The 27009-nt window shown below is 36.8% G+C and overlaps 3 protein-coding genes across 4 annotated transcripts; all 3 read left to right on the top strand.

The window, feature by feature from the left end:
• The first annotated feature begins 286 nt into the window (after positions 1-286).
• On the top strand, positions 287-3875 carry LOC106164737 (uncharacterized). Its single transcript, XM_013542752.2, has 9 exons — positions 287-562; positions 844-1012; positions 1350-1407; positions 1611-1674; positions 2003-2158; positions 2293-2351; positions 2580-2685; positions 2905-2964; positions 3367-3875. The coding sequence occupies exons 1-9, from the start codon at positions 408-410 to the stop codon at positions 3515-3517; spliced, it is 978 nt and encodes a 325-aa protein (XP_013398206.2). The 5' UTR covers positions 287-407; the 3' UTR covers positions 3518-3875.
• A 1032-nt stretch (positions 3876-4907) lies between these two features.
• LOC106156912 (uncharacterized) lies at positions 4908-9705 on the top strand. The gene is made up of 6 exons (XM_013532352.2): positions 4908-5303; positions 5899-6216; positions 6560-7153; positions 7292-7339; positions 7557-7635; positions 8079-9705. The coding sequence occupies exons 1-6, from the start codon at positions 5018-5020 to the stop codon at positions 9295-9297; spliced, it is 2544 nt and encodes an 847-aa protein (XP_013387806.2). The 5' UTR covers positions 4908-5017; the 3' UTR covers positions 9298-9705.
• A 7747-nt stretch (positions 9706-17452) lies between these two features.
• Positions 17453-25815, top strand: LOC106156919 (uncharacterized). Of its 2 annotated transcripts, none has more exons than XM_013532360.2 (3): positions 17453-17726; positions 20196-20312; positions 24977-25815. In XM_013532360.2, exons 1-3 carry the CDS (start codon positions 17574-17576, stop codon positions 25112-25114), a joined length of 408 nt encoding a protein of 135 aa, XP_013387814.1. In that variant the 5' UTR covers positions 17453-17573; the 3' UTR covers positions 25115-25815. The 2 variants fall into 2 exon arrangements, with proteins under 2 accessions (XP_013387814.1, XP_086858210.1); XM_087002084.1 differs by lacking the exon at positions 17453-17726 and adding an exon at positions 19244-19485.
• The last annotated feature ends 1194 nt before the right edge of the window (positions 25816-27009 follow it).

Genomic DNA, 27009 nt, shown 5'->3' on the forward strand with positions numbered 1-27009 from the left:
GATCCCAGTACAGCTTAATATGTCATTTTGTCACGGCCAGGAAATACACCCGACTTTAATCGTGGTCAATAAGATAAATGCCACCATCTATTGTCCCTCTAGCAATAAAACTCACTAGCCTTAAATATTAAATATGTCTGCATGTCACTTCTATAAAGATGTGCTTCAATTAAATTTCTGTCGTCGTGCTGCCTTATTGGCAAGGACATTAAAAGACTGGTAAATTTCTTATTGGATACGTCTCTGATTTAGAATGCGGCGCTCAAAATCTTATCAAGCATCTACGTGCACATTACTATACATAAGATAGACTGTGCGACTCTCTATCAAAGTAAACAAACCACAGATGCACCAGCTGTGACCTTCATATGTTCTGATAGCACGCGTTCTAATTACATGTAAAGGTAATGGCGACAGATGCGCGTTCTGCCTCAAAACCGAGGATAGTCAAACTAGGAACTAGGGAAGTAGAGTTTCCCTCTCCCTACCTCCAGGAGCTCAAAGACTCCAACCACCTGCTGGGGGATGTGGAACTGTTAAGACAGGAGTTTCACAATCAGGGGTAGGTATAATGTGTTAATATTGACAACTACATGTACACTTTATTCCTTTGGTTGTTTCGTTTTGCGCACCTGAGGTTAAGAATACAAAGGGAACCTACCCCCGTCCACCAAATCCTGGCCGATACGTATGTGACGGTATACATTTGCTTATGATAGAGCTGATCACCGCCTGATAGTAGCGAGGTAATTAATGGAATCGTAGAAATCGTTACATGTAGATGCACTGCCGCAAACACTTAAAAGATAAAATGTAGGCCCCTATGTTTTGTATATCTTTTAGGTATCTCTTTATCCGAGGCCTCCATTCCCGAGAAGAGGTATTAGATGCAAGGCTTGCAGTTCTGCGGTATATCAGAGATCTTGGCGAGGACAAACTGTCTACAGAGTACCCCTTAGAAGATGGTGTTCTCAACCCGCGCTGTGGAAAAGGATGTGTGCCTTTTATGGAGGTGATAAAGTTTTAAAAACGGTGGTGAGGGTGGGGTTAAGGCACAAAACCCTTGTTCATAATATAAGTGTTAAAACACTGAATATAAATCTTATAATTGGTCACACACGGATATCCAAAATAACCATCAATAATAAATCAAACCATCTTTGATAAAAATAACGAAGCAAGCTGAAATGTTCATTAAAAAACTGAGAGTACATTTAATAGGTGCTTTAGATACTTTTTAATATTTCCAAAAGAATAAGAAAATGATATTAAATGAACTTAATTTTTAAAAATCCCCCAAAAATGATTATGGAATTGGATGCATTTTAATTGGGCTAAACCTTTTACAGGGAAAGAATAACATTACGCACAGCGACCCTGTTCGAAAAGTGATTGAAGGAAGGAGACGTAAGCTTAAAACAATAGTTGTACCTACATGTATTATCAGATATAAAAGTAGTGCAGCAGTAAGCGCAAGTTAAAACGTAAAAATTTACACAGCAGACGGTTTAAAAGTGTTTGAATATCTATTAAAAAACACACTAAATTATTGTCAGTTTTAATCGGATCTCATAGTAATTTTCATCATCTGTTATTTCCTATTTTATCAGCTTTTCAGTTCTTTAAGACATTAATTGGAGCAGAACCGAAAACCTTTGATTTTAAATGGCTGAGGTTAGTGCATATTGGTATTCCCTACATATACTTGGTACCTGACTTCTATGGGTTTAGTTTATGATATTAATTGCTAGACTGCGACAATAGTGCCGTGAAACTATGAATAGTGAAATTTTAGGACACCTGTTATGAAACCTGTCGATGATGTGAACGTTAAATTTGGAGACAAGAAGACACCTATGTCAGTAATAAATTTAGGCCCACTCATCGAAAATGAGTAGGCCTAAATAAGCAATGGGGTTAGGGGAGATATCGATATCAATACAGATAATATAAACTTCTTTTCACGCTTAACCTGTGGCCTCTTTTTTTTTTATCTTAATAGAGCAATCCATCGAGAGGGGTACACAGGGGTGCACACCGATTACGTTTACATGTCACGTGGCACCCACCAGTTGTACACCATGTGGACCCCCATTGGTGACGTCACCTTAGAGATGGGGACACTGTGTGTCTGTGAGGGGTCCCATAGATTACCAGGGTGAGACACAGAAAGTATATTTCTTTGAACTGACGCCTTTGAATATTTGCATGTTCTTTTTTAAATCTATCTTAATATCTTTTTTGTAGTTAGTTGGCCTACATTTTGGAAAAAAACTTTTTTCACCATTGCAGATTCAAACATTTCCAAGAAACGTATGGCTCTTGTGATATCGAAAAGGCTAACCTTGTTGGTGAGTTGTTATCATTACTATTATTGTTGTTGTTATTCATTTGTAAAGTTTTTTTTACTATTCAAGTTGACACTACCTTATTGTCCTTTGATTAAGAACGTTCATGTAACATTTTTGGTATCATAATGCTTATTTGTGAAATGGCGATTAAAAAAACGTGAACACTTATAAACAAACCTAGCTGTCTTTAAATCTATTCATAGAAATAATTGCCTTTCTGTATTTTAGGTACTGGATGGTTTACCATTGATCCTTATGAAATCACAAGTAAATTTGGCGGCCAGTGGAAAACGGCAGACTTCAAGGCCGGAGATGTCCTCATATTTGGCTTGAGGTATGGGGTACCACGTGATTGGGCATTTAACGCAGGGATGTCTTGTAAAATAAACTATTACTGACCGTAACAACTGCACGAAAGTAAACAAATTATATATTTCATAGGCGACTTTTGCGTCGTATGCCATTGGCAGCATCTCTGAAACACAGAAATATTGAACATGAATGAAACTAACAAATAAACCGATAAAATAAGTTTGCATCTGTTGTTTTCCAGGACAGTTCACATGTCCACTGTCAACACAACGCATTTTGCCAGGATAAGCTGCGATACGAGGTTTGTAAAGTTTTAACTTAAATGCGCAGTTTTTAACTTGCAAGGGATCCTGATTTCAAAAAGCAAAATATTGGGTTGACAATGTTATAAAGACACAAACTGTGACTTAAGGTTGCCGTGAATGACAAATCTGAAGTTGTTTTAGTGCCATATAATATATTTCTATTGTCCCAGACACTGTCTATAACGGTGATCCTTTGCTCAGAAATGGCTTTATAATGCCTAATAAATATGTAAAATCTTTCAACTTAAACCCCAGCGTTATTTAGGCCCTGAAGTTACGAAAAATTTGGGCATGGAAAGTCTTTATAGAAAGAAAGTCACTGCTGATGCTCAGTGTATTCCATTCTTTAATATGTTGATGAAAAGGGCGTATTATACTAATTGATGTTTTTTTCTCAGATGGCAGGCGGCGCATTTAGACTTTGACCCTCGCTATGTTGGCGATATTGGGGAGGTAGACGTCAAGTACGGTTTGTACACCGAAGATAATAAAAAAATACAAGGTATAGTAACGATGGAAAAGCTGAAGTCAGTGTGGGGATTTAATTAATATGAGGCGGCCATGATTTTTTACACACATTAATGTTTGGAACTGCAGTGACCCTGCATTGGAAGAGGAGGGTACCCTCAACATAGGTTCCAACTTACTGAAATCCAAGAAACAGTGCAATTGCGCCTTGTAGTAGACCAGGATATAAGTTACATCTATTTGTGGCATACAAGTGGCATAAAGACCTCTCCTTCCCATTTCAAATACGGTTATGTTATGCTACGTGCTGTGACAACTTACTGTAACTTTCACAAGTAAGTTTACTCCTTTTTTCTCACGTCTTAATTGTAGTACAAAATGACTCAGTGCACTGTAATTAAATGTCATTTTTTCATTGGTAATAAAGCAGTGGAATGGATCTGTGGGTTTGTCATTTATATGGCCGCACTAACTAACGGTACTTTTTATTTAATATTCACCCAACGTAATGAAGGAACAATGTACCTTTGAGCAAATTAATGACCGTCCCCTTCAAATAAAGTATGTTATGTACTAATTAAGTAGCTGATGCATACGATACTGAATATTCGGTAAAATGTTAGTATGAGTCTCATTGGTTCAACATGGATGAAAACACTGCTATTTCTTGCAAGTTTAATACCTTCTACCTTTGATCACAATTTTATTGAGGAAAATGAACACCGGATAGCTCGTTACAACAGCAAGCCTCTTTTACCAGCTTTAGCACCAAAATGTATGTACGATCGACGCCGCTGTCTATTTAGTCCAATAAATGTCATGGTTTGATTTTTGTCTTTTGACTTTTTGTAGTAGTTTCTCTCACTTTCTGCGTGCACTTCACGCTCCCTTATGTAATCGGCTAGCATATCTTGTCCAAAAGATTAATCCAATTGTCATTCCACAAGAAAGAGTTTGTGCCCGCGTATGGCGGGTAGATAGATGTATATACTACAGCGACAGTTGTCGGCACGCACATGTCCGCGGGGCATGCCCGTAGATGGTCGCAGAGAACGCTAAAAGGCACAGTTGATTCATACGGGAGGATCTGGCGCGACACGGACTAATATTGACTCCACATAGGCCTAGTCATGGAACCACAGGAAATGCTAGCCGATTTAGTAAAGGTTTAATTTGATCTTGTATTTTTACATATTGTTGTGCGGCCGGGTTTCTGCAAGGAAACATACATTCTATAAGTGCTGAAACCAGACAACAATGCAGTCATCGCGGTTCAGGTTCTTGGTGGTGATGTTCGGTTTTGTGCTGATTATTTTTTCGAGAGTAAATGGTAAGTTTAATACATATAGATATTTTGTAATAGTTTTTTTATTCAAAGATGGTAAAGGGCATATGTAGTATTTACGTTTTTAGTTTCGATGATATTGAATGTTAACACAACTGTATGCTTAAGCTTCTGGACCTCTGTAAGAAGACTGGGAAATTGTTATATAGAAAATAAAACTTCTTAAACATTTTTTAAAACAAAATATTTCAGGCAGTAACCACATTCACCGAAATCTTCCCGATCTTCCAATCTATATGATAACGGCCTGCCATGGAGATATCTTCAATTTTGACTGCGGCGCGGGACACAAAATACGACCGATTCGGGATTTCTTTGGCGCTTCTACCAAAAAATCGAAAAAGAAAAAAGGTTGTGAATTTGATGAAGGCGACTGTACAGTTGTCACGCCTCGATCCAATAGCTTGTTACAACGGTACTGTGTTGGGGAACGCATATGCAGTTTTTACCAAGCCGAGAGGCATCCCTGTGGCAATGAGCTGTTTACCAACTATCATCAAATCGAGTATCAGTGCGTCCCAGGTAGGAACTATAAAATCTGTTGTTAACCGCTTTTGGAAAGTGATGAATTGAGGATAGTACGGAATGCCATATCTTTGTTATGGACCATTCATTTCCGATCGGACGGCCTATATCTTGTTAAGGGTACTGTTCAAGAATGTTCATTTTGCATATTAACAGTACTAAATTTGTGTGCATCCGCTTTGAATTTTTTTTTTTTTTTTTTTTTTTTTTTTTTTTTTTTTTTTTTTTGAAAAGAAAAAAAAAACAACACTTTGCCGTACGTGAGCTTGATTGTTTGTAGGTATTAAATGTGTCACAAAAACATTTCTGGCAGAGTGGGGCTAGAATTGAAATACCAATTTGTGGTAGTCTGCCAAGACATTCACAGATTTGAATAAAATTTTGGCGTTAGATTATTTAGGTCAGAACACACAGTCCCTGTCGTACAACCTTTTGTTCCTTTAAGGTCCGAAGTGTATTCAATTGGTCTCTGTCCAACCATCAAAATATACATGGTGGTAATGTGGTAATGGCACCAAAGGTCAGTCAGCAGCAAAACCAACCACCAGTCAGACACAAGTGGGACTAAATCCATAACGTTTTTTTATTACAGATAGCTACATTACTGTAATGTGCGGCGCCCACTCTTTCAAGACAAAGGCCGGTTATTTAATGAGTCCAAATTTTCCGAATAAGTACAAACCCAATATAAACTGCCAGTGCAGACTGACGTCCACCAATGGGGAAAACATACACATTCAAATATTGTTCCTCTCCATACATTTCCAAGACCCATGTACCGATTGGCTAAAGATAAATAATAAGAAAAGGTGCGGCTTTTCAACAGATGTCATAGAAGCCCCCACGTTTGACTTGGAATTCCACACCGACGATAAAGAGCACCATTCTGGCTACTGGTTGTACTTTAAAGGTAAGTTTACTGTGTCACATGCCAGTACTTTTCGAAGAACGGACGAAACATCAATATCCTGAATCCATGAAATAAAGGAAGCATAAAATTTAGGGTCTTGAACATAACAGGATACAGGTTTGATGTCACTTTTCTATGGACTTGCTGGTTTAATCGTTTGATGTTTGCCAAACTGTTATATACCATATGTTTTCGTTATTTCTTTGATATATTTATCGATTTATTTGTTTTATTAATATTCTATTAATACGTATATCTTTCTATTAATATATTTATCTGTTTAATACCCTTTTTGTACTTCTTTCTTCCCTCCTCTTTCTGTAGTGTTTTATTCTTTTGCTAGCTTCGGGGTCTGGTTCAGTGAACGTCGAGTGTGATAACTTCCCTATTCCCGATAACAATGGAAAAAGCACAACCACCACCACCACCACTACCACTAAAAAGATGATCACTACTCTTTTGTCTAAAAAAGTTCCTACGACAACAACTGTTTCCACGCCAAGTTCCACTAGAACATCGACAACCACAACTACCCCCACAAAACCATCCTTTCCTCCGACAACCACTTTGTCGACGACGACCATGACTACTTCAGCAACGACAACACGCGTGACGAGATCGAGTATTTCCACCACGACAACACCCTTGACACGAACACCTGCTTTTACTTCTAAGGCCACATTTACGACCACAACAGCGTCATCAACCACATCACCAACTCGAACAACAAGCCCATCGACGTTTAAGCCCACGTCATCTGAAACAACCCTGCCTACGCCAATCGGGCCTTCCAAGCAAACAACAGGTTATCATCCCGAAAAAGGAGAAAATGCCAGTGAAGGATCAGTAACAACTGCTAGTACTACGAGAGTTCTTTTCAATATTTCTGAAACAGTTGTCTTTACACCATCCACGAGATTTTCAACAACAACTAATGGTAATTAACCCTCCCTCTCAGTCCTTTAATATAAACGTAAATTGAATTTTGATCTTTGGATAATACAGGGCATAAAGTTATGTTAGATAACGTAAATAACGTCTAAATGTTGAACAATTTTGAACCTATATTTTTCAGCAACGGTTGGTGCAATTGTAGAAGAGGAAAAGGGGTTTACATTGTTGGGTGAGAGTTTGACTAGACCATACATGTACATAACTTTTTAGTCGATTGTATATACAGACATGCTTGACAGTTATTACCCCCTACTCTAAAGATAAATGTACGCAAATTCTTAGTTTCTCCAATGTCTAATTGCCTAACTTGTTTTGACACTTGAAACTTTCATTTTGTACCGAAAAAGAACAGGGCATCTACATTTTCCGTTGTTACTTTATATCAGGTTGGATCATAGTATGTGTGGCAATAGTCGGTTTGATGCTTATCCTTCTAATCCTTGGTCTTCTTTTCTGGTGCCGAAGGTACGTATATAAGCATGAATAGTGTGGCACTGCCACTACATAGATTCAATTTGTTTGAACTGCCCAGGATAGAGCTGAAATGTTTTGAGTGACATCTCTATGACAGTTATATTACCATTGGTCAGTATAATTTTCTTGTTTCCGTATCTTCTCACTCGACACCATGTTTACAAGGAATTTTTCACCAATCTAGCAAACCAAGTTACAAAAATTCGAAATATTAGTAAAATGTTCCAATAAACATATCAGAAGTGACCCTGAGTATACTATATACAACTGCAAAAGAATATATCGTTTGTTTCAAACGTTATATATTTTTAATAATTGATTAAGTGACGCATTCCGTCTCGTCTCTGTAATTGAATGGGATTGGTATTTTTCAATATAAAGAGTAAATTGCTTATGGTTTTTTATTACTTACCTCTCATTAATTATTTCTTTAGAAAGAGAATGAAGAACGAAGAGACGCAAACAAACGGAAACGCATCAGCAACCATTGATGTTGTCGTCACTTCATCAAGTGGAGTCATTGAAGAAAATTGTGATAAAACAAGACTAGTAACGAACGCTGATGAAAGCACGCAGTTTGGGAATGGATTCATTTCTATGTCACACACGACGGGTGCCATCAACCAAGCCCTAGTCATCGTAGAGAACGCTTCCAGTGATGGTAATCCTGTTGCGTCTATCCTGAGCAAAGCTGTTCAAGTGAATCTGGATCCAGATATTACCTACGACGATAACATCATCATTATTGGTAGAGCAGAGTTTGAGATCGACTCCGTTGCAAATCTTTATTCAAGAATTCGACACAAAGATAAAGGGATTCAAATCGGATCTGGTGTACTCCCATGCGAAAAGGATGCTGGAAAGGCCACAACACGCTCCGGGTGTTTGTACGAAGATGTCCAGCTTGCACCAAAAGCTGCTAAAAGGTCTTCACTTCAGGGAGTGCCCCCACCCACAGCGCCTGCAACGAAGCAGAGGAAAAGCAAACACAAGCCAGACAAGCAAGACCAGACGGAATATTTAGAACTCCCCGTTCTTAATGTGAATGACAAGAAGCAAATTCCACAAAGCCCCGTGTCCAGCATTGACCACGTAAGGAAGAGAACTCGCCGTGGTCCTCCTAAACGCATGGACTATCTGGATGTTACGGTTCCGGACAGATCGCATAGATCCAATGTGTCTACGGATCAGGTGAGGAAAAAGGCGCGAAAGGATACAGCCAAACGTATTGCCAAGTTGACCAATAGCCAAGAGGAAACCGAAAGGAAACCAATGGTGTCTACAGAGAACGTCAAGCAGCAGGCCAGGACAGTTGGCGGTCGCAAAATCAAGGCTGTTGCCCGCCGTCGTAGTAGTTCCAGCGGTATAGATATTTGCACTCCTGTCCCCGCCGCCAGTACCATTGACGGGTACACCAGCGACGAGTACCAAACCAGCATTTCTAGTCATGGCATGACGTCTGAAGACCTGCCGAGTGAATTAGAGGAGGAAAGTTCTGGCAGTGAAACGAGCTCACATTTTGAAACCAACTCCAACAGGAAGGCGTCGATACTATCATTGTCAGTTGTTGATGAGATGGTAATGTCACCAGAAACGCCGGATAATTCTGGTTCTGATTCAGACTGGGACAAGAAATCGGCGATATCCATCTGAGCACGTTTGCCCATCGACGATTTACAACGGATTTAAAGCATAGGTCATGCACTTGTCTCTTGTAAAAACTTAATTTTTACATGTATATCTCATATGGTTTCCTATATAGGATACCTTGTTGCTTGTTTAGCTTTGTGTTTCTTCGAAGTTAAGGGCACAGAATACAGGGCACTCTTAACATGTCCACAGAAACTGTATAGAATTGGGATTCAAATTCTCTTAGCCAAATGTTCCTTCGCAAGTAAGCTAAGGGTAATAAAGTCTTGCAATACCAGACCTTTATGTATACATTATCATTATAATATAAGTTACAAGCTATAAGGATTAAAGAAATTGGAATTATATGTATCGACATAAATTAGATTGCATTAATAAACATTTATGGAAACTAAGGTGTAATTAATGTTTTTCGGTGCGGGTGGAATTATTTAAGTTGTAAGTTGCTTAGTGCAAGTACTTAAGGACTAATAACACATCTAACCTAGCAACATAAAATATTAATGTTCGAAATACATTCAGCAAATTATGGTTTCCTCTTTTATATCTATGTCCCACCTGTCGGGAACACAAACGGCATGCACACATGCAAAAATCAAACTTGGTATTCTAAGAATTAATACATATATATATAATAGGGGAGTGCGTGGTAGTGTACCAAACGTACAGAAAAAGCGACGCCGCTAATCTTATTAAATATTAAAATCATTTTTCTTGTTGATACCTTACATGACTTTTGCATTATGATACAGTTGACATCAAGCTGAATGTCGTTTAGAATAGCAGCACAATTGCTCCGATTCACCATGGCTTAGTGCAGTTGAGATGTGCTAATTGCATTAGATGAGATTTTTTTTAAAAAGCGACAAGCAATAAGCTTACTGATGAAAGCTTATTTAGCGTCACAGATAACCGCCGGAAAGAATTAGACACATTTTTTTAAAAACAATAACGAAGAAGAACTGAAGGAAGAGGTGTATATCAGTTGTGCTGTTTGTTCGCTCAGTCCATTTTCTACTTTATTTCTTTTTCTTTTGTTTATTTTAGAGTGTTTTTACCACAACCGCCCTCGTCACTTTATAATCATCATTCTTTTCTTTACTGAAAACGCATGTACCCTAATCGAAGTAAATAAAGATATGTTATTTTTACGATAATAATGAATTCTTTAACCGATAATTTGTTAAAAAATTTAAATTCATTGGCAATGCTCTATTTGGATGGAAACGGATTGCCACAGTAAATTCTATATAAGTCTCTACATGCACAAGTTTTTAAAAGATTTTCAGTGACACTGTTTAGACGTGTTTCAACCAAGAAGTCGAACTTTATCTGTCAGGGAACTTTACTGAAATCTAAGATAAAAATATTTCCCCTTCTTTTTCACTTATTTTATATAGAGTATCATGTTTGGTTCGGCTATATGTTGCATAGATCAAATTTATTGCTGTAGTGTATCCTATACACTACTGGTAGATATCGTGTATTTGTGTTATTTCATGTTTATTCACCGTCCCTTCGGATTACTAAACAAAATACTTATGATTGTCCAAAGGTATTTTTGCCATCTTCAGTCATTAAGGTAGATTTCGTTTTCAAAACAATCACGTCAAGTTAGAAATGCTCATAACATGTTAAGGGCCCTCTAGACGATATGAAGAAGCATTTCATGTACGATGATTAAACGTTGGAGGTTGCAGCCTTTGGTGCTGATCACAAACGGCTGAAAATAAGGACAAAAGATACAAGAAACTTAAAGTATTAAGGTTTGTAAATATCTAAATCGAAAAACGAGGATTAAGATGGCGGATCTCACAGACCTGCTCCCGCAAGCATTACAACGAGATAAATGGCGCAGACAAAACCTTCCAGGAAAAATTAAACTGAAATTGAAAGACGTATCCTCTGAGTCTTACTTAAAGGAGTTAACAGTCGTCTTAGGGGAAACTTAAAATTGAGCTCCGTGGAATGGTATCTAAATGTTAGACGAGCAAGATGTTCAGATGTCTTTGCAATTGAAAAACACCAGATGTGCCCGAATGAGATTTTGGGGAAGTTATTGATTGTTTAATTCTCTTCTTTTTCTAGATTTTGGACTTAGTATGCTGGTATCACTAATTTGATGTAAAGGAGTACGCCAGTCGTCAGTTATAAGCAATTGAGTTCAGTGGCGATGAATCACGGCATCACGGTTCAATTAGTTCAACATGAAAAAAGCGCGGTAGGAACCATTAACTCGATTGGGAAACAAAATGTACAATTAACGTTTAACACATTTTCATTATGTATTGACTTGTCACCTTTTCAAAAGCAAAATGCCCTCTGGGAGTGTCTTGACTACGGTTTTCATACAACTTTAATCTAATCAAAACGTGATTCCACGAAAAACAAAACTGAAATACATAAGAGACATCTGTTAAAAGGTTCCTGGCATTTTTCCTTCGACATATTTAATTAGAATAGAGCGTGATGTAACAACATATTCTATATAACTCTAAAGTATTAGTGTAATGTTTTAATAATGGCAACAGATGTGTTATTGTTTAGGGGACATTAGCAATCATCCAGAGGGACATTCTACCTTGTCGATGTGCGATGAATGGCAGTTATGATATCAAGCAGGTGGTTTGTATAAGATAAAACCTAATTGAGGGTCTAAGACAAAGAAATTTCATAAGTTAAACATTACTTGACAAAACACTACGAAAGAGATACAACGAAGTAGGGGTAGTTGGAATGTTGTGAAATGTATAACTATTATATGAACTACCGGCCAAGACCCTTGCGTGAATTGATAGTTCAGTTAAGAATACTTCCACTGTGAATCAATGACCGTAAACAGAAAACTCATTATAAGGTCGCCAGGGGATTAAAGGGATATCTAAGGTTTCAGGTTCTGATATGCCTGTATTAAATCTTTTTTGCTTTCTATAATCTCTCATATACAGATGCTTATACTTTGCGAGATAAGAAGAGAGATTTTCTTGGCCTCTCTCTTTATTCCTTCTCTCTCTCTCTCTCTCTCTCACTCTCTCTGTGTGTGTGTGTGTGTTTGTATGCAAGTTAAGCTATATTTTTTTTTGTTTTCAATATTCTCAAAAATGAAACCCTTAATAAAAGCAAAATGCACAGTAGCTGTTCACACCTTTTAATAGTCCTTTTGCAGCTAGATGACTATGTGTTGACTTTTTTGTTTACTGTAGAGCTTACTCTCCAGCATTTTATTTTTCTGGAGAGCAAGCCCTTCAGTAAACAAAAGAAGTCAACATCTAGTCATCTAGCTGCAAAATGGCATATTGTTGTTAACTTATATCTTTCGGCCGTGACATGTGTAACTACATGAACCATTCACTGGCAGAGGGAGTACAATATTCAAGGGGGATACCACTTAGAGACAACACAGTTTGGGTTGCAATATAAAGCCTACGTCTTGGACGACTTCGGTATTTTTTTCAAAAATGACACGAAGACATTTTGTAGATGGCGTGAGATAGAAAGTAATAGGGAGCTATCAAACCTGATTGACTGTGAAGCAGATTGCCAGGTAGTACCGAATTGATTAATGCAACAGGCGTCTGGTCAAACTTTTTCATCAGAATTACTCTATGTACACAAGACAACTTGGAAATATTTATTCAAGGGAGTCTCACTGCAAAGCGACGCTGCGACGAAATCCTGATTGATCTAGGACGACACATTAAAGTAAACTCTGAACGGAACACCAGCTTGATGCAGGGCAATGCGCCCATCCAGAAAGCACGCTTCGTGCTAGACGCGCTGCATCAGCGTGGTATCCCCCATATGATTAACCTGCATATTCGCTAGCTCTCAGTCTGATTGAATATGCTTCTGATATGATTGGTAGAGCAGTGAACAAAAGGCAACCTCCAGTGCAAAACCTCAGACGGTTCCAGAAGGCAATAACAGACAAGTGGAACAGGTTCCCAATACAAGCGTTACTACTGCATGGTGACAAGTTGCAAGATGTGAAGCTCTGGTCCAAAGCCAGAGAAGGTAGTCTACAGCCGCTTTAGATCTCCCCATAATTAGTTACCTTTTTATTGGGCACGTTCATCTTTAATGAGAATCCATTCAAAATATTATGCTAAATTTTATTTTTGGTAATTAGGCGTTTTAACCAGGAGGTACTTTTTTGCTGTGTGAGTATAGTTTTTAGCCACACGGTTTTGCACATTTAGATACTATTTTCTGAATAAAGCCATTCGCATTATTAAAACAATACAAGTACATGGATTGTGTTGTGTACCTGGTCCAATAAATATCCAATTTAATAAAATATCTATGAAATATAAAAGAAAATCACACTGTAACATAGTCATTTTATTTATGACCACGATACTAAAATGTTTTGAAAAATGAAAGGTGTTACTTTATTCATGAGCATGAGCATCATTGTGTATTGATAACGTTAAGGGTCTTCTTTGCCACTTTTGCAAAACTGAGTAAGAAAAAAATTTGAAACGTTTTTTCGAACCATTTATGGTTTATCGCGATTCGTGAAGCACGTATAAATCTGTATCTCCAAGAATCATGATACACCGTGTTATAGCATATAGGAAACAATTATATTAATTATACTGTGGTCATCATGCATGAATATTTGTTCTGTCATATTTCCATCGTTGATTTTTTACTTAATGATGTCTTTAAGAATCACCCTAATTTGTTTACTGCTTTAAAACAGCTCTCATACTGAGGTAACACTTCGACAAGGTTTTGTGTTGACATTATATTTATATTGATGCTGCATAATTTAGGCTCAACTAACACTAGTATGATTGAAATCATTTGCATTCATCATATGATAAACGGTTTACTGTTTTTTTTTCAATAAAATTATAAAACATTAAAAAAATGAGATGTTTTATCTTGTCTTAGATCGGCTTGTGATAATTTCCACTTCACTTGTGTTAAACACGAGGAAACCCAGTCATGTTGGCGTTAAGTAAAATGATACGCAAGCATCAGTAACGTTTAATGGACGTGATGCTATCTTGAGATTATCTTCAGTCAAAACATTCAAAACTACTAGAAAACATATCAAACGGAGCGAAATGTTTCTTTTACATCGGGGAAATGTATCTGACGTGAAGGTAATAAATCTCGTGCGGTAGGCACACTTAACAGGCAATCTACACAATCTACATGGTAAGATACTCTTCACATAAATAGATTTTGTGCTATCATTGTTTGCACATTTTGCGTCTAAATCGAAAACATGTCACTGTGATTCATGCTCGTTTGCGTTAGAATTCGTGTAAACGCTTACTTGCACCGGTACCTAAAAAGAACAAAAAATGAATAAGCACGTGGGATTTAGCATGTGATAACTATTTCCTTTGGACTATGTTACGTCATATGTCATTGGTCAAGTGAATCGTCAATATCCAACGAAATATCTTGTGAGAAGGGCTCAGCGTCAACATCGTCTTCCATGCTTTCATTTCACAGCTGTTTTTGCATTGTTAGTCAAGTAATAGACAAACAATGTAAGAATACATATTTACTTCAACCAGATTCCGGATAATGGACTCTTGATCAGTTAACTCTCACAATTAATAAATTCAAAGTTAATAGGACCCTAATACACTCGGGGGAGCTTTTATATATATTCGTGTGTGTGTGTGTGTGTGTGTGTGTGTGTCCTGTAGGTACATGTTCTAGTAAATGAACATGTCTCTGTGGAATTTTGCTTTAATTTATTTTGTTTTTTCCATAACTTTCATTGTTTGCCTATTTATCGACATAGTGTGTTTCGTTTTTCATTTTGTTTTCAAATGAAATCTCAGCACCAAAATCAATTTTTTAAAAAGCCTTCATATATCGACCTCAAAATTTTAATTTTAACCTTACTTTTTTTCGACCGACCAGTGGGCGTGATTTAGAAGCTTGAAGGGATCTCCCACAGAAAGTTGTGCACTTATTCCGTGATTATTTTCCAATGATTTGATTTCATGACCATCTGACAGCATTCTCACGCAATATCATGCTATTCCATAGTTAGTTCGCTGCCAATCTATGGCAGTTTAATCAAATTGCTATCCCCACGATATCTTATACACATCCAAAGCAGTTAAAAAAATGAAAAGAAAATATTCTTGATAAAGATAATCGCAAAAAAAGCATATATGTACAACATACTGCACGGATCTTTTCCGTTGAACCCTGTTTTGATTTCAATTATCATTGGTTTAATTTTCTTCCTACGCCTACTTATCTTCTATGAGACTGCAGAGGTAGCATCTCAAGAGAAGCAAGAAAAAAAGGCTTTGTAAACGGGTAAGCATTGAAAAACAAACTGCCAATTCAGTCTTTTAATGGTGAAGCTTAGAACATTAAAAGAGAGAGAGGGACAGGGGTAGGTGCATTATTTTCAAATCTGAACGAGTACAACATAAAGATAGATGACAAGATAGCGTTAACTAGAGAATTTCTAAAATGGTATCAGACCAGATTATGTCCAGAAAATCGAATAACGTTGAAATAATTTCGGTGCCTTAAATGTCATGTATAAATCAAAGCATTCGTTGTCCGTTATCTGAAAGCAAATATTCGAACCAATAACCTTGAGTAATTTGAGCCATTTAGCAAAAAATCAAAGAGCAATAAAGCTGTCTTTTGTTTTCCAAAATGTCTCTAATTCGTGATATCATCCCGAATCGGAGCGCCCTCTGGGGATTCGAACTAGTCTTGATATTCAATTATTCAGCAATCGAGTTAAAGTAATCAGTTAGCAAATGAAATGTGATCTTCTTTGTATCCTTAAAGGGATTCGACTGTCGTTTTTGAAAATCGCCGAGGCCACGTTTCATTTCTCTGAAATATCTGCCTGTTTTGAATTTCGAAAAATGAACGCTGTTTTTTTATCCCACGTAATACAAGAGTAGGCCTATAACTTTGTTGATATCGAGCCCTATGTGAACTGTGGATTTCACTAAAACATTTTGCTTAAGAGTTTATATCTGAATAAATAGATTATTATGTCGCAAAAAGGGGCCATATGGGCTTCAGAGAAGGTTAACGGTGACCATGCCGCATCTTGTATGGACTTTAGAACGCAAAGAACATAACTATATTGCATTTTTTGGAGACGGAATGGACGCACATCCCTTCCCCACCTATGTTTGCTGATTAAAGCCTCTTTGGTAAAATTCATTTTTTACACAGGTGGGTTGGTTTTCGTCATAAGTAATCATAGTGTATACTATTAATAATGGATGATACGGTCATTTCGCTATGACTATACATGTATGCTTTGCGTGTAATTGACTCGACCAGTCGTCCGACGTCATTGCGTTATCTGGACTCCATGTTGTTTTCAATTATGTTAAATTCATTGCTTGCCAAAAATGTGAGTTTCACCCACGTTCTAGCTATGCATTGTGGGTGTGACGATTTGACACGCAAGAAACCTTTTAATTGTGGGTCAAACCCATATATTTTAAGAAATGGGGTATTTTTTATCTATTCTTGGCTAGGGTGGGTCCTGGTTATTAAAAGAATTACGTTGGCTTTTATTTCTTGGTAATTAAGGCATGTCTGTGTCCATCGCTGGACTTTCTATTAAAATGAACATTGGGTTGCAAGAACAGTTGGGAAAATATTGTTTATATCAAAGGGGTGTTGGCGGCCGGCAAGTGTCAATTAACAACATAATGATATCAGGAAAATTGACTGAAACCCATTGAGGTTCTCTTGGGAAATCAACGACCTTTTTTCAGACGCCGGCAGGTTACATCAGAGAAAATAATCTTTTTATTCTATTTTCACAGAAAATAATCCCTTTGATCATTATTCGTTTTGAAAATAAACTTACCGATAGTGAAATATCACTGTTTGCAAAAACACTTCTTTCATTGGTTGGAATATTCTTGCCAATCAGCCAAAACCCCGCCCTTTGCCCTGCCCCTTCCGGAGAGATACTCCCACTTGTGCTCACTTTGGGATCTTTGACCCATTGGGAACGTGTTAATTACCACTAATGAGTCTCGTATTATGCTTGTGTGATAGAATGACGGCTGAAATATAGATTCAATCAGCTCGAACGCCATCCAGCCGTCGTATCCGTTTCGCACAAAATCAGGCGGCTAATACCTGCCTTGCTCCATAATTACCTAAATTATGCAAAGCCAGCGTATATAAATCTGAAAGAACCATCCACAGGTAGTGGAGAGAAAGACGGGGAACGGATGGTGCATCGTTTTCAAGATACTTAAAAGAAAAAAATTTCGAAGTAACCGTTCGCTACAGACAGAAACATGAAAACATATACAAAATCAACTGTTATAATTCTAGTGACAGTGCCACTCTTTGCTAGTGTTATCTGTGGATTCGGTGTACCAGAATTTATTGGGAAGCGCGCTGGATTAAAACTACACAATCTCAGACAGCAACCACCAGACAATTACCAGGTATAGTATAGTAGTATTTGTAGGTAAAGCGATCTGTGATAGTAGATTTGAAATTTCGCAAAAGTTACTTTTCTTGCCTATTGGGGATATCTATCAATATAGTGATTAAGACATCTCAATAAATATGTAATGGCTTCTTGGATTGTATTTACTTTGCATTTATCACAGCTCTTTCGTTACATTACCTTTTTTTCACTAATCGCTTATTTGTACTTGGTACCATTAAATAAACGTACTATAGGGCACTTAAAACAGGATATCCTTTAAGTACTCAAGACACAGTTACAATCTGCTGAGAACAAGAATCGAAATCGGGGGAAAAAAAGGCAACTCAAAATAGCGGGCATTTGTAGAGTTGTAAAACGAACCTTTAAAAATCCATTTCGATGGCAGTTTCCTTCAAGAGACTCGATTCTCCAAATGAACGACCGAGGTAATTAACAGTGCTCTTTGGATCACATTAGGCTCAGGCTAATGCAGTCACGCATTCAATGTATCAAATACGCGCCGATCAATTTATTAATTAGGCACATTAACTTGACATTTGGGACATATCATGATCAGTTTGTGCATTGAGTTGCCCTTAGGTGGTGCATTTATATATAAAAAAAGATAGACAGCCGCGTTAAAGTATTATAGTGCTAACACCCACTTTGGGCTTGCTACGGATTGCATAAGGATGGAATATTTAAGACTTGAATTCAAAAAATGTAACAGTTTTATTAATTAAAATCTGATTGTTATGAGAGATTGATTCTAAATTGTATCTGAGTGTTTGTGGGATTTGCACCACTTTTCTATAAATTGGATCCATTCTTTATTTAGATTTCATTTTTATTTTTACAGTGGGCGCATTTAATGAGAACAAATCAAAATATATGGTACAGATTTATTTTGTATTTATCTATTTGTTTATTTATGTTTTTTTTAACATTTTGTCAAGACACTGTATTCATTCCAACCAACCATTGCTGTTGTCAGTTGAAAGTATTGTTTAATGACCAAATCAAATATTGTCTCTTCCTTGTCATTTGCCTCGGTAGAACAGCAGCTTATCCATGAAACCCGACCCTGCATTGATCAGTCAAACTAGATAAAGCCAAATGTAAACAAAGTTGAAAAGTAGTTATGAAGAGCCCACAATAAAGTTAAGATTATATCTAAGACAAAACATTACAGAATGCACTGACGGTCGTGGTGTTAGTCGACGGAGATTTATCACCTGTCCTTTTTTCCACCCCCTCTCATCAAACAATATGTAAATCATAATTTAACACAAGAAGCCGATGTTAGTTAACTGTGTAATGAAGTCGCATAATCGTATGCGTAGACTTATTGTGTTTGTAACATACTTTCCGATACGTGATACGAAAAATGACGTTAATGGTAATATTTGTCAAACACCAAAGAATAACATGGATCCCAAATGATGCATTAGAAATCGTTTTTAAAACAATCGTATGCTAATTTGCTATTAGAAAACCGATATGGCTTGGTCCGGGTAACGGAAAGACGGCAACCGGTGTGGAAACGGGTGTTTGGAGAATGAGTTTTAATCCATCAAATTCACTTAAAATCATCTGTGATCCTGCTCCGGGGCAGTTCTATGGTTCGGACGTTGGTGAAGATGCATGGTTTCCCACTGCTGTTCTATTTGTCTATGGTACCTCCGGGGGACTGCGGGAGAAACTGTTTCAAATACGTCCCTGAATTCGTAGGAAAACGACGCTGTGCTGATGAGCTATGCCAAGAGTTCCAGGTGAAACGAATTGTACTAGGAAGTTGGCACCGCGCCTTATTCTTAAACCGTCGCCTCATTAGATCGCAGCAAGACGCGTTATCTTGTTTCCATGCTAATGTCCATCTGCTTTCAGTTTCTCATCAATACTTGCTCGCGAGGTCAAGTATCTCGATTAGGCTTTGTCTAAGATCAAGTAATGGGTTGATAAGAAGAGACTGCATGGCGTGATTTTCATGCTATTCGGTATGAATAACCGTTGAAGAATTCATTTCGAACACATCCTATCCGTCACAATAATTGATCTTGTCATTTGAATAGCAGATGAACTACTCTGTTTGATGTACCAATGAATTTTGCTTACGAGATTGTCACAGAAAACGTGTTGTCGAAATGGGTTTTGTTTAGCAACGAGATATGAAACCGTTCAAACGAGATTGTAGACATAAATGTAAAAAAAAACTCTGGAGAACATTGTACCAATTTCAAAGCATTTTGTATAGTGACTCAAGGCACTAAAAATAGGACATCAACCCAGATTTGTACAGCTGTTGTGAGATAATTTGTTTCTTTCTGTCCTTTCAAAGTTTGCTTTTTTTTCTCTCATGGCGAAACATCACTTCTTTGTACCAAAATTAAATGGAGAAGCAGTAGTTAAAATGTGCAGGCCTCAACAATGAAGCTACGTAACAATGGTGCAATGATGAAATATTGTTTTTGTTTTTTTACAGGTTTTTAGGAGAAAGTATTCATCGTGGATGCCAGAATTTATTGGGAAACGGTCGGGCGATGCTCCCTCTTCCTTAGACCGATTACAAGCGTTCAAAGACAGGATGGCGGTGTCGCAGGTAAAATAGTCTCGAAATTTTTTCATATATAAATATTTATGTTTAAATATTTTATGTTGACTTGACCTTATTCAAAACGTACAAAGCACCAATCATAAGAATTTCCGGTATACATCTAGTCGTCAAGTGACATTCAACTCGAATCACGGTCTGTATCAAAATTGTTAGGAGATCATGGTTAATTCTGTTTTGAAGATGAGATCATGTCACGCAAGAAATCATTTATAAGCCAGACCTTCACGCTATCTTCACAATTTTGTCCACAAACAAATTTTTATAAGCTAGAATGAAAACACACAGGCATTACGTATGGTCAATTTTATTAACCGCGTTGTCTTAATTTAAGCGGAAATGATAAAGATCGTAACTTGTATTGCTGAAGAATTGTTCGCTTACCTTTGAACAAATCAAAGGAAATATTATTATTCTATGCAGGAAACAAGAAAATTGACAATTTTGCCAACGGCGTTGGCATCAAAGTAACGTGTTCTCATTTATTCACTTTACGATGCATCACACTGTGTCTTACTCAGGAAATAGCTGTCTTAGGCAAAGAGTCCCAGCGTACGCGATGTGTGCAATAAATCCATTCACTTACGAGTGCAGGTATTTGATAGATGATTCGTGGGAGAAAATAATCACAAGAACACCTGATGTTTAATGTCGCCTATGTCAAGATATGGAGAAAAGATTACAAAAATTACATATATATGTTCTCTAGCTATTATGCCAGTATGTTTTGTGATTTGTGATAAGATTTTTTGAGATTCATATCGTTAATATAAAGTCATTTAGCAGTTTCTCTGTCCTCGACAACGGGTTTCATTATCCATTCCGGTTTCATTTTTGAATACGACAGTGGGGTGTGAAAAATTCATCTGGATCTGCTAATTAACAGAAACAAAGTAAAATAGTCTGAATGAAAAAGATGTTTCTTAATTTTTATTAGGATTCTCTCGTGGATTCTTGTTCACAATGCTCAATCTCCATCTCCTCCTTGTTATCCAATGGTAGAATTGTCATGATACTCATTATGCGCTATCTTTTACGATTTAACAAAAATGCATCTAGGAATAGTTCTATTTTTCTTGTTAAGAAGAAAATAATTTGTCAGTGTGATGCAAACTCACTTTCTTTGTCATGTTCTTAACGTGGTATGTATTCGTAATATATAAACTATACATAAATATATAAACATTTCCAAAACGCATTCATTAGAAATGTTAAACGGTAATGAGGCTCAGGCTCACAATGAAAGATAACACATGCAGTCTTACTTGATCCTGAAGACGATTCCACTTTTTCGAAATGACACAATCAGATTATTGTAGAACAGTAAATATTGCTCTTATCGTCAATTTGTGATTCGTTCTAATTGATTTATCACTGTGTAGCATGTTGGCATGAGAATCAAATTTTTTAAAGCTTAATGATTAAAGAACGCTGTAAAACCAAATTAACAATTACATCTTTTCTGACAATGAGAGTCCCTATTTTTTAAACGATCTAAGATCTGCTTGTCCTTTGTCATGTTCAGCAAGGAAAACAGGATGCAAGATATACATTTCTTGGTTTAACATTTGACTCGATTGGCTTCCTTTACAATCCCTGACCCAATCATGTTTGATAAGACAAAAACAGGATGAAAGCCAACGTTTCCTTTGCACAATAGTTGCATAACGACCAACTTCCACACGCACTGTCGGTTTTATGGACATCCTTTATTTTACGTAAGAAACCTCATCATACTGAGCTTTCTACCAGTCGCCATCGACGCTCCTAAGTGTTTGAGCTAATATGGTGGTTTAGACAATGCACAGTGAGATTATCCTCTTAGATTATACCTATCAATTACAACGTAAATAGAGATAAATATACGAGAGATCTCAAAGGACAGGAAATGCTACTGCTAGAGCAGAATAAAGTGGCAAGTTAAAATCAGGAGGCCTTGGGGATTTCATTATTGTAGTTTAATGGTACTCTTGTAATGCTTGGTTACAGTTATCCAATGGAAGGCGTAATATTATTTAGAACATCAGCCCACAATGAAGATTGCATGTTTGTTGGCAAGAATTGTGGCTGAATCGACATTAATCTGTATTGACATGGCATAAATCTTTAATAGTTTGCGAATATTCTATTACCTAAGGGGCTATCGGGGTTATTTTATAATTTATGTTCTGTACCGGTGCTTAGTGTTTTGGTAACTATTTAAATCACAAGTAATACTCAAGCGAACTGTTGTTCCGTACGTTTACGGCTCGCTATGCTAAACGTCTCGATTTCCTTGCCCAATTGCATTTAGCCTATATTTGCATTGAATAGACCTTTGAAGTCTGGGTTCTATACAATATAAACTTTTGCCATTGTGCTTTATATCCGTTGAGAAATTAGACCGTTTCCTGAATGAGATCGTTTTGAGACACCTGACGTCCGCTAGGTTAGATATGATTATATTAGGCGGTGGATAGATCATGTGAAATTTAAATTCAATCTCAATCCGAGCGCTGCTCACGTTTCGTGACTAATTAAGTTAAGTGATTGGCAGAAACCATTATTTTGGTTGGTCGGAGAGAAAGATTTTAATCAGAAGGTTTCTACTACGAGATTAAGAGCACGGCAAAAAGCGATCCCATGCAATCCGTCCACTAAAAGACAGAAAACAAACAGAACAAAAAGTCAGCGAACATGGAAAGTCCACATAGCGTGGCAATTGTAAAAAGCACGAAAAGAACAACTTTCGTCACGGATCAAAATCCGTTAGTTTCTCCAAGATAACATGCCATATTTACACGCCAAAATATGTTTAAATAAATGTCAAAAGTACGCTTCAAATGTCGAAGCGCGTTTTGGCAAAGAGTAAATAATAATGACTGAGTTTTGACTTTCCTCAACTAATTATTTATGCTAATTACAATATCATTTTTTATTCATGAGATATTAAAAATCGATGAAACAAGATTCAATAGTCCACATATTTTAACATTTCAAACATGTTCAACAGATAAAGTTCAATTCGGTTACCAATATTTACACTATTCCAATTGCGTTGTGCCTTAGTGCATCACGCTGTGTGCCTTTACCAATATTTGACGATTTGTGAATTGCATTCAGTTTTTAAATGTTTTTGTTTGCACGTATTACACGTATTACAGACGGGTTAGATAAACCATCGCCAAATTACACGTGCTCAATATTGCAGCCTTTTGGACTGAACAGTACAATAGAATAAAGTTTTGCTTTTTGTGAAAGGGCAGACAGCTAGCGTTATTTGTTGTAGGCGTTTGAGAAGACATTCCTGGCATACGTAATGATGAAATTCTAAGGTGAATCGCGTCCACAGATTAGAACGCCTGTTTGCGTATTTATGTAGGTTGGGCAACACAATTTGAAACTGGCAGAAAATAAGAAACTGTTTTTTGTAAAACCGCGGTCTTGACTAAGCCACGGAAATAGCTTCGTCGATTGGATAATAAACTTCTCACAAAGGTCTTACTTCTTATATAAAGCTGCCACCTACGACGAACATTAATTACAAAAAGTTCGGTTATGACTCTGCTCATTTCCCCAACTGACATTGAATGTTCGATGTATTCCATACACTTCTTAAGTTAGCAGTCCCCACCGATAATTTTACTTACTGAAGTAATAATAAAAAGATAGAAATTAATATTGGAAGCTCCCAGTCTTGCTTGTTTTATAGCTGTATAATTGAAAAACGCATAGAACATTGTCCAAAGAAAGTTAAATGCAATGCCTTCTTTTGCCAATCACTTTGAAATTCTTATCGTCTAATCCCAGCCTATCAGTGTTATGAAAAACTGTTCAAGATATAATTTTGATATGTTTTGAAGGCAATGTTGATAATAGGACAGGATAACTTCATTGTTTTTCAAGACTGGTAAAAAAGCATTGTAAAGCAAATCAAAACATTCCTTGGCCGAAAAAAGCATCATCATGTTTATTGGTTATTCTATTCTACGCAAATGGCGTAAGATTGGACAAATAAATACCAATTAACGTCAAAAACCTCATATGAAATCCAAAACCCCGTTAAACATAAAACTATAAACTGATTGGAGAACAATGCTTGATTAAAGCACGAGTGAAATGGAATTTATCGAATCTATTCCCTTAGACATGTCGGCAAAGTAGGAGTTTGAAAGCAAGCATATACCTCCAATCGATTAGGCGGGGAGCGTCGCATGCTTGATTGTATTTGTAATACCAACAGAAACACGAGAAGGCCATTTTACATTCATTAGCGTCAAACGTCAACTAAATTTGACTATCCTTTACTGAAAGAAAGACACGCCATCTCCAATTTCTGTCTATCTCTGGATATTGTCATTTGTAGCACTACGCCTGTAGTACTGTTTTGGCTTGAAGTGTATTGTCACTTTTTTCATGGAATTAGAGCTATAATCAAGATACAGCGTATAAATATTTTCATAAAAGAGACACCCGTTAGAGATTTTTAACAAAGTTATCTGGTAGACTAAAATCTTTTCTTTCATTTTTTTCATATTTTTTCTTTGACTTTCATATTGTAAGAGAAAGTAAACTAGCGTATTGCAGTAAAGTCTCTTAAGGATATGGACAAAGACTTATATATATCAAATACCGATTATCTCCCCATTATTAATAATCTGCTCCTTTTTCAGCTGGAGGGGAGCCAATTCCCTTCACCCGCCGAATGGTTCCTCAGAAAATACGTTATAATGCCACGCGAGCAAGCACAGGCATTCTATAACCAAGAAGATAATATGGACAATACTGATAACAGGTGGCAGAGTTACTGATAGAAGTTCATCTTTGAGATATGTTGGATGAGGAGAAGACAATCGGAAGATGGAAATTCGACACTTTCAGGATTTCAGGATTCACAGCAATCAAGTTCGCACTGAATGCAAAATGATTATATGATTTGAACTTCTGTCTCTAGCAAATTCATTTAGTGAAGTAAAGAAAATTAGACTTTCGGAAATAATGAAATAAAGACATTTGCACATGGGTTTTGATAGCTTTTTGACTTACACACTTCTTAAAGATCGTTAAGAACAGGAAAGCTTAATGACAGAATGCATGCCATTTCCTACACCACACCAGCAAGAGTGGAATTATAGTTGTACTTTTTGTTTTCTATTTTATCAAATGGGAAAATGAGCACCCCATACATCTTATCTTTTTCACTATACTTGCTAACTGGCATGCGCTAGGACTAAACCAACGTGAAGAGGAAATATTTTGAAAAATGTGCTGTCTCGCCAAGCAGATTATATATGGTAGTTTTGTGAATGAACATATATTATATATATATAGTTGAGGCATAGCTAGAGACTGAAAATTATTTATTTTGAAAACAAAAGAAGCATTAAAGCAGTATATTTTATGAACATATAAATTGTTTCTCTGAAATGAGATCGTGACAAGCATGTCGGCTCCTTGGCGTATCGTCCATTATTTGGAATAAACTTGGAAAACTTTCCATTTATTCCTTTTCCATAGTCTTACGGTCTTGTATTTCACAATCTCTCATTGTTTCATAATAAACTGAGAGAATCATTTAGCAGCACATTTATTTGAGATATTATTATATGGGAAAAGTGGTATTGCTCTAAAACATTCGTGTTTAACTGCAAACACAACTCGATTTCATAAGCAATAGAGATTTTATGAAGTTATGAAAAGGGTAAATTTTCCATATAACATACAGACCATATGTTAAAAATGATGATTATCATGCAATATGTAAAGCACGGAAGTCATTATCATATCGGTTTTTGTAGTTAAAGTGAAAACAGGTCCAAAATCAGATGTGTTCGTCGTCATCACAAGTTCGACTCCAGGAGAAATAATAATTAAAAAAAGCTCATATTGAATACCTTAATTTTGTATTTGCGAAGGTTGAAGATTTTTACTCATACAGCTACCACAATATGGGCTGTGCCCACTACAACCAAATTGAAGCTTCCCTCAAACCTCGAGCTCTCATTTGAACAATGCTACCTTTTGAAAAAAAAAGGTAAATCAAGCCCCAAAGCACTGTTGGTGTCGTTAAAACACTCATGCAGATACTTCAGTTTCATTTAATTTCCTGAAGCTCAAATTTTTTAGTAAATCGCTTGTGCCTTAGGTACGCTTTAAAAAAATATGAAGGAAATAATGTGTTTAGCGATTGTCTTAATTCGAACTACCAATCACTTCTCAGGTTCGCACAAATCTAGTATCGAACATAAATGAGGCAACGCCAGATTCAACGACTTTCGTGTCCCTTGCGCTGTGATTAGATCCTAATGTAATTGGCGAACCGAAAACAACCTTTGAAAACATCCCACTGGGATATCGTAGAAAACAAACTTTTTTGCTACTGGCAGCTATGCCAAATAACATCAGACCTCAATTCTACTTTTAGTATTTCATTATTTCTTTTCTATGAAAACACCAATTTATGCAATTTGTCACCTATACAAAGTTACCTTATTGGTTTGGTCTTTGAAAGTGCATTTTATCGATTCATATTTCTAAACAAAACATCGTCTAAACATTTCGACAAGATACACGTTCGAACCGTATTGCATTTGATAAAGGCACACACACGGAAAACTGACAAACAATAGGCCTACGCATACTGTCTCTCTATGAAAATTAACTAAATTACGATCCTTACGATCAACTATGACAGAATTCTGGGTGT

The sequence above is a fragment of the Lingula anatina genome, chromosome 1 (assembly GCF_051362555.1).
Source record: "Lingula anatina isolate TDL-2025a chromosome 1, LinAna3.0, whole genome shotgun sequence".
Classification (NCBI taxonomy): Eukaryota; Metazoa; Brachiopoda; class Lingulata; order Lingulida; family Lingulidae; genus Lingula; species Lingula anatina.

Bases quoted from the DNA above. Each gene is read 5' to 3' on its own strand.
- LOC106164737 (XM_013542752.2), top strand. From the start codon at position 408: ATGGCGACAGATGCGCGTTCTGCCTCAAAACCGAGGATAGTCAAACTA. The intron at 563-843 runs GTAGGTATAATG...TATATCTTTTAG, and splicing joins CAGGAGTTTCACAATCAGGG to GTATCTCTTTATCCGAGGCC. The intron at 1,408-1,610 runs GTAAGCTTAAAA...CTATTTTATCAG, and splicing joins AGTGATTGAAGGAAGGAGAC to CTTTTCAGTTCTTTAAGACA.
- LOC106156912 (XM_013532352.2), top strand. From the start codon at position 5,018: ATGATAACGGCCTGCCATGGAGATATCTTCAATTTTGACTGCGGCGCG. The intron at 5,304-5,898 runs GTAGGAACTATA...TTTTTATTACAG, and splicing joins CGAGTATCAGTGCGTCCCAG to ATAGCTACATTACTGTAATG. The intron at 7,340-7,556 runs GTGAGAGTTTGA...ACTTTATATCAG, and splicing joins AAAGGGGTTTACATTGTTGG to GTTGGATCATAGTATGTGTG.
- LOC106156919 (XM_013532360.2), top strand. From the start codon at position 17,574: ATGAAAACATATACAAAATCAACTGTTATAATTCTAGTGACAGTGCCA. The intron at 17,727-20,195 runs GTATAGTATAGT...GTTTTTTTACAG, and splicing joins AACCACCAGACAATTACCAG to GTTTTTAGGAGAAAGTATTC. The intron at 20,313-24,976 runs GTAAAATAGTCT...CTCCTTTTTCAG, and splicing joins ACAGGATGGCGGTGTCGCAG to CTGGAGGGGAGCCAATTCCC.